At 44.6% G+C, this 7,798-nt stretch overlaps 1 protein-coding gene across 1 annotated transcript; it reads right to left on the bottom strand.

The window, feature by feature from the left end:
* Positions 1-437: 437 nt before the first annotated feature.
* Positions 438-3,501, bottom strand: HOXC8 (homeobox C8). Its single transcript, XM_063293846.1, has 2 exons — positions 2,627-3,501; positions 438-1,033 (listed from the first exon to the last, which is right to left on the bottom strand). The coding sequence occupies exons 1-2, from the start codon at positions 3,060-3,062 to the stop codon at positions 741-743; spliced, it is 729 nt and encodes a 242-aa protein (XP_063149916.1). The 5' UTR covers positions 3,063-3,501; the 3' UTR covers positions 438-740.
* Positions 3,502-7,798: the final 4,297 nt, after the last annotated feature.

Here is a 7,798-nt window from a genome sequence, read left to right as displayed (position 1 = left end):
AGAGGGCTCCTGTAGGTAGACTCTCTCTCTATTCATAGAAACCAAGTAAGCATGAAACGTTTGTCTTCAGGAATCGGACAAGCCTCCACCTTTCCGAAATGGGCAACATCAACAGCAAAATAATAACAATTGTCCTTTAGGTGGTAGTGGCTGACAGCTAAAAGTGAAATCATAAATGTACCTTAGCACGGACGAGTAGATGAGTAGATAAGCTTGCTGTTGTTGTTGCTTTCCTTTAAAATTAAGGTTAAACATAAATGACTGCCATGCTCGCTGCCCTCCCCACAGCCCCCTTTAGAGCATCAGAGCTGGGGAGAGAGTCAGCAAGAGGCATTCCAAAGAAATATAGATGATGCATGTATTTGTTCTTAGAACAGGAAAAAATTGCAGGGGGGTGGGGGGTGGGGGGTCGGGGCGATGCTGGTGCTACTGGGGGGGGGGTAGGGGTAAATGGTAGTCAGAGAGATAACACTGGGTTTCAATGTGGTTGCGATCAATCCAGTTCTATATTTATTTTACTGGAAGAAAAATTAGAGTGAATAATAAAATAAAGAAATATCCACTGCTATGGGGGGAGAGTAGGGGAAGTACTATGATAATAAAAAAGGGGGGGCTACAACTGTTTGACAGGTAGTTACTGTTGTGTGTGAGTCTCTCCATTCTATACTCTATAAAAGCGAATGACCGTCGTAAACATCTCGATTTATCATCTGCCATAAAACGAGGACTTCAAGGAGACGTCAGTCCTTGCTTTCTTCTTTTTCCTCGTCTTCTTTTTCCTCTTCCTCGTTGGTTTCCTCCTCTGTCTTCTCCTCGTCCCTTGCTCCGGGTAGCTTATCCTTGTTGTTTTCTTTCTTCCATTTCATCCTCCGGTTCTGGAACCAGATCTTGACTTGTCTCTCTGTCAGTCCGAGGGCGTGAGAGACCTCAATGCGCCGCTTCCGTGTCAAATAGGGGTTGAAGAGGAATTCTTTCTCTAGCTCCAAGGTTTGATATCGGCTGTAAGTCTGCCTGCCACTGCGCCTTCCGGGAGCTGTGTGACACCAATAATAATAATAATAATAATAATAATAATAATAATAATACAAAATTAATATTAATAGCAACAACAAATACCATGTGTTAGACCTTCCTTCCTTCCTTTTTTTTCTTTTTCTTTGATTCTGTTTTCATCTCTTCTACAGGAAGCTCCTTCCTTCCTTCCTTCCTTCCTTCCTTTCCTTCCTTCCTTCCCCCACCCCTTCTCTTCTCTCCAAACTCTCACTGCCCTGCTCACATCTGGACGTGCACACGACAAGCCTATCTTCAAATAAAGCCACTTTCCTCGCCAGACTCCCCGGGCAAGCTTGCTTCTTTCCCTCCCTCCCACCCCCCCATCGCCCCTTCGTGTAGCAAGCAAGGACTTTTCTGACTTTCTAGCACACAATGCAGCCTCCTGGCTTCTCCATCTTTGCCGGTCAAACCCCCGGGACAGGCGTTTCGCTCCCTCTTCCTTTTTGTTTTCCTGTTCTTCTGCTTATCTGTGGGAGTGTCTTCCCGAGGCATCCATATGCATGGCTGTGGCAACTGAGGCGTTGAAAATGCAATCTCAACGATTATAGATTACACTCAAAATACTCGGCTCTGTGTGCATTGGCTCTCCATAATCTATGATATCAAATGCCGTACATGCTAGGATGTATTTACCCGCTTCTTCCAAGTGCCCCACTAGAGGTTTGCTTAGAAGTCAAAATCCTCAATCACAACAATAACTTTTGATCTTTTATTCCACCCTGCCCGTTTGATGCCCAGTCTTTCTGGGGCCCATTCTAGTAATCTTAACAAAACAACTGGGTTTTAAAGAAGCAGAAACATTTTGACTGAAGCTGTCCTTTAATTTCCCTTTTTAAAACAATCAAGACTCCACGTGCTTTAAATTAAAAAGCCTTCTAAATAACACTCTAGGAAGGCGAAACTTGCTCTAGGTAAGTATTCTAGAATTCTGTGGTGCATCTGGGTGTAGTTCTTATATCTAACAATATAGAGAGGAATTATTATTAGTACTGTAGTAGAGATTAGTCTAAAAATTCCTCCATAAATGAAATTTGAAATCGGAGCACCGTTGCCCTTCAAAGGTTTTAACTTTTAATTGCAAACCCCCCTCAAAATACCGCATGTTCTCAAGCAGTATCTTTTTTGTAAAGCTCACCTTTTAGCCCAAGGCGTCAAGCGGTTAAGCAAAGCTCTATGACATTTTAGAAAAAGCAGCGGATTATGAACATGCTAATAACCTCGTGGGAGCTGTTTCTTACTGCTCTCCTCGCGGCAAGCCATAAAAAAAAGTTTTACTTTATTGTGATTTAAACCCAGAAATCACCTTCCTGGCTTTTTAAGACAACTGCAGCCCTTCTACTTTTTAACAAGAAAGCAACCCCCTCCCCGCCATTGCCCAAACAGGAAGAAGAAGCAGGATTATAACCGACCCCTCTGGTTCTCTGCCTTTCCCTGTCTCTTCAAAATACAGATGACACCCACCCACCCCGCCTTTCCTTTCTTCCTTTCTTTCTCTGCTTAAATAGGGAAGGAAAAAAACAAAAAAAACAAAACCACGTTTAAGGAGGAAGGAGAGGAAAAAAAAGATCCTAACCGTGCGGTCTCATCCATGGGAACATGAGACTGGGAGAAGAATTTTGATTTAAATGCCCTTGTCCCTCGCTAGAGTTACTGTTGGAAGAGGATTTACAGTCAGGATATTGAACCACGGCCGTCTCTTGCTGGGCACCATAAAGCGACTGTCTTGGTAGGGCTTCGTATCCATAGAATTTGGACGCGTCTCCGTGGCACGCCAGGGCGCAGGGATTTTGCTGGTATCCAGAGTTCGAGATACTGGAGGTTCCGTGATGGAAGAACTCCTGGACGTGGTGTGAAGGGTGTTGGAAGCTGGGAGCCGTGGTGCCCGGACCGTACACGAGCGCATGGCTTCTGCTCACACTTTGTGGAAATCTGCAGTCGTAGTAAGTTGGTTCCAGGGACTCGCCGCCTTTGTACTTGGAAAAAAGAGGATTTACAAAGTAGGAGCTCATGGTAGCTCTCGCATGAAAAGAAAGAAAGAAGCCAACCTTAAAAAAAAGTCTTTAATTCTATAAGAGATCAGTGCTAAGGACTCTCGTTCTCCCCTCTCCCTGGACTCCGCAAAGTCCTGGTTAGTGGCTGCTGGTGTTTTTTTTTTTTTTTTAATGCGCTCTCTCAAAGACGTTTCATAGTGCCTGAGTGGGTATGGCTGCTTATGGCTAACGCTCTTGACTTCTCTTATATCCGTCGATAGGTAGAGCTCTCGCTCAGTTTCTCTTACTTGTTCCCTTCCCCTGCACACCAGAGGCAAATTCCTCAAACTCCCGGTGGTGAGGCTCTCACACGCGATCTGGATTCATCAATCCACCCCGCCAAGACAGGCTAGGAAGAAACTGACAAGGGGAAATCGCGGGGTTCGTGGCGAGGTGACGGGGAGGTAAAGGAAGCAGCACTTCAGATGGAGGAAAGAGGGGGGAAGCAGACACCCTCATATCGAGTGAATGGAACAGGGTTATGAAAGGTGCGCAGTAATACCCTTAGGTGCTCGCTCTCTCCCTCGCTCCCCCCTCCCTCTGCTACGGAGCCTCTTCACTGATCTGAGCAAATACATGCGCGGCGAGGTCAATTTAGGTTACTTCAACAGGTAATAGGTATAAAACTCCAATCCAGATCATTTTTGCTGCGGGGAGCGGCAGCAGAAAGAAATCCCAGATATTCTCAGCAGGCCATAGGACATGGTTAAGCAAGCCCCCCCCCCCTTCAAAACTCAACCCCTCTCCAATTCTAGGAATGGAATTGTCTCTCCTAGGGAGGGTGTGGGTCAGAATTCGGGAAGTGGGGACAATTCCCTTTTTAGAGGAACAGCAACAGCCAACTGGATGGAGGCAGTGTTGGTTTTTCTCGGTTAGTTACATACAAGTTTGGTCCCCAAAATAAAGATGGCGGGGATAGTTATTTTTTAAGCATTTATGAGGGGAGGGTTGAACTCCCCTCTGAAGAGGTCCTCGGGGCCTCGCTTGAAGGAAAACAGAATATTGGGTCCATGAGAAAAGTCTCGTCTGGGTAATGGAAAGGCGAAAGGGGTACGTACACTACCCCTTACTTATAAAGGGTACTCCTGGGGAGGGGGAAGCAGCTTCGGTAAGCGAGGCGCTGACTTACCCCTTCTCTATTACCAAATGTTGGGGAATGGTTCACATATCTTATGCATGTGGTATGTTTCCAACGTGTAGTCTTGCAAACCTCTCCCACACAACAGTTCCCCCTCCCATACTTTTTCCACTCCACAGTGACCATTGGCTGAAAGCATTCAGTTGGGAGATTTCCTTTTTTTTATGACTGCATTAAAGAGCTCAGGCCATTAAACAGAAGCATAAAAATCAGCAACCTTCCCTCTTTCTAAAGTTTGCAAATTAATATTTCCTGTGCTTTTTAAAGCCCTTCTTAAAAACGAAAAGGAGAAAAAAAATCAAAGCCACTTGAATAAATTAACTGTCCTCTAGGCCCTTTCATTAAACTCAACGGAGCAATCTTCCTTCTACCCCTCCACCCTCAAAATCTTTATAGTGTTTCTCTTTTCTCCTTCTCTTCCCCCAGAAAATGGCAACTAAGTAAATTTCAGAAGGGAAGGGGGGAGGAAATCGAAACTGTTAGGCAGTGTGCAAAAGAGCAAAGCATTATGTGGAGTCAATCTATGAGCATACTTCATCCCTCACATTATCTTTTCTTTTGGTTAACCAAACAGTACTGGTTCTTAAATCCTTTGAAATCAGAGGGACAACTACCGCACAATCTGTGGCTTGGTTGTACTTCTTCTCAAAACACCCCTTCCACACACACACACACACAAAGAGGAGGAGACTGAACCAAACCTCAGCCAACTATTCTTCAATACAATAGGTGGTCTGAATGGTGCATGAAATTGGGGTGAACTGGATTCCCAACTTTTTCCTCCCACAAAATACCAAGACTAGTTTAATTTTTCTTCTTGCCATCTTTATTTAATCAGCACGTTATATCAGATACGATTGTAATAATAAAAATCATCTACATTTATTTCTACACTGGAGGCAAGAAAAATCTACCAGATCTTAGATAAGAGAATCCTGAAGAGCTCAGCAGCTCTTAAATAGCATAACAATTTTGGGGGTTTTGACTTGTCTTAACTGGCAGATTAAAACTCAGTCATCAACAGGATAATTTACCAGAGCTGGAGAGTAATACATTTGTGAATTTTAAAATTTTGGCGGGTTTAGCTTTTTATAACCCTAGTACAATGGATTCATTGTTGGGGTATGAATATGTATGTTCTTGTGTACTATTATTAGGAAGTTCTGTGATGGTAGAAAGTTGGTCAATATGTATTTTTACTCACTCAGTCACACAGACTTTTGTTCGATCTTTTAAAAAGGGGATTTACCTTAATATACTAGGAAAATGGGGGGTTGCAGTGTGCTTGCCATAGTAGGAGACAGAGGTGTATGAGAGGGGATGCATCAAAAAGACAGAAGTAGAAAAAACTTTTAATAAAATTCAACCAATGCATTATTTTATTATAAAGGCAGCATCATTTTGTTTTTTAACGCTCCTGCAGAATGCCACGTTTATTTCTGATGGGTTGTTAAAGTTGTGTATACACATTGCTGAAATACAACATATAAACATCACTGAAACGTGTAATATGCTCACATTTGAAAAGATTGGACTAACTGCGTTCTCTTGTGCATGGGGTCCGATTATAAACTGTAACTGCTCCCCTTCATTATTACACAGATCTGTATTTTGCCTTCCTTTACATAAAGGTAAAGACACGAAGTATATTTTGTGCAAAAGGCGTGTGTATCTACAAGCCACGGAAGTAGGGAAGATGATTTTCTCATTGCATAGTTCATGTGCCTTAAGGGTATGGCGAGGAGGGGCTGCGCTAATCCTCCTTTTTACGTACACTTCCCAGCGGTACGCCATCAAACCCGGGCTTGTGCTCCAACCTAACTTTGACGTTGTTTTGCAAGTCATCTCTGGCAGCCGCGCGTTCTGCCCTAGTTCTGGAGCTCGGCTTTGCCTGCAATCGTCCCGACAGGCCTCGAGGTAGGTAAGCCGCCGCTTTGTAAATAAAGCGGCTACTCGCGTCTAAGATTGAGCAATAGCGCCATCTTGCGCCAGTTTTTCCCCAAGGCACGCGCCTGCGGAACTAGACAAACGGTGTGGGGTGGGAAGAAGAGCCCCTTTCGGGCGGTCAAAAATAGAGAAAGAGCTCCCAGCACCACCAGCTTTTTACTCCACCCTTCTCTTCCTCCCCCCGCCCCGCATTCCCAGTACTTGCATACTATTAGGTCCCAAAGGAAACAAAAGCCATACAAAATCTGATTTTTTAAAAAAATGGAAAAAAATAGAACATCTGGCATTACTCAATCAACAACAGACTCTGAAGGGTTTAACAAAAAATAGGTTTTGATTATTTTAGGCGCGCGCGCAGACACACACAAACACACACAGGGGTGCAACCTTCGTTCAGGTTTCTTCTGGCCCCTCTTATCCCCTGCCTCAACTAACCCCTATTATCAGAACAATAACCCACACGCACACGCTCGCGCGCGGGCACACACTCACACCCTTACACCACTGCCCAGCGAAATGCAGCCGCTTCCCTCACCTCTCTTGTCAACCTCATCCCCTCCCCGGTTCACAACCTTTTCAAAAATAGGGCTTCCTCCTCTGCCAAGCGCTAGAAGAGGTGGGGGGGACAGAAGGTGGGCGAGGGGGAAGGGGGCGAAATGCGCGTCTGTTGTTCGTTGCTGGTAGACAAAACATTCCAATAATCCGGTTTCAAAGGAAAGAGCACCCCACCTTATTTAAACCATAAAACGATTAAGGCCAGACGTCTAGCCGGTTCCGTGGTCCTGTTTTGTTCAATTCTATTCAGCACGAAGACAATCAAAGTTGTAAAGCTGGCATTTTTGGGCTGCGGAAATGTACCTCTGGGTTGCTTTCAAAGCTGATGTATCCTGTCTTTTTTGTATCGACTACAAAAGGGTTCTGTTTGGGGTTTTGTTTTTGTTTTTAAAGGCAAGATGAGAGGCCCCGCTCCTTCCTTCCTTCCTTCCTTCCTTCCTTCCTTCCTTCCTTCCTTCCTTCCTTCCTTCCTTCCTTCCTTCCTTCCTTCCTTCCTAGCTTTCCTATCCCTCTCCAATACGTATCCCCACCCCCCACCCCCATATAGCGTCTCCACAAGCAACACCACCGAGAAGCTGAGAAAAGGAGATTTGTTACCAGGATTTTTAATTTAGAAACAAAAGAAAGCGAAAAGTATCTGCTGAGGCGGGGGGGGGGGGCAGGGTTGACCCGCGAGTGCAAGGTTGTTTGCACGAGTGCAATCTCGTTTAGTGAAGATGCTTGAAGATGCAGTCCTGATATGCATATTTACACCTTGAGTAAATTATTCCCGAGTTACTTCTGGGAGTATGTACACACACGCGCACGCACACACACAGAGATCCACATATACACGCTTGCGATTAAATTATATTTATGTAAGGAGATGCCTGCATTTTATTTGGAAGACTTGTACAGGAACTGACACTGTATTCCTCCATAAAACAAAGCAAGCTAGAAAGAAATCGAGAAAGAAAGAGGGAGGGAGGGAGGGAGGAGGAGGAGGAGGGAGGGGGAAGAGAGAGAACAACAGTCTTATGGAAACAAAGGAAGCATAACTTGCATTCTTTTCTTCTCCATTACCTCCAATAGGAGC

Source organism: Candoia aspera, chromosome 2 (genome assembly GCF_035149785.1).
Source record: "Candoia aspera isolate rCanAsp1 chromosome 2, rCanAsp1.hap2, whole genome shotgun sequence".
Taxonomy (NCBI): domain Eukaryota; kingdom Metazoa; phylum Chordata; class Lepidosauria; order Squamata; family Boidae; genus Candoia; species Candoia aspera.
The sequence above is the reverse complement of the archived record's forward strand: the minus strand, read 5'-3'. Positions and strand labels throughout refer to the sequence as shown.

Bases quoted from the DNA above. Each gene is read 5' to 3' on its own strand.
- HOXC8 (XM_063293846.1), bottom strand. From the start codon at position 3,062: ATGAGCTCCTACTTTGTAAATCCTCTTTTTTCCAAGTACAAAGGCGGC. The intron at 1,034-2,626 runs GTTAGGATCTTT...GGTGTCACACAG, and splicing joins CCCATGGATGAGACCGCACG to CTCCCGGAAGGCGCAGTGGC.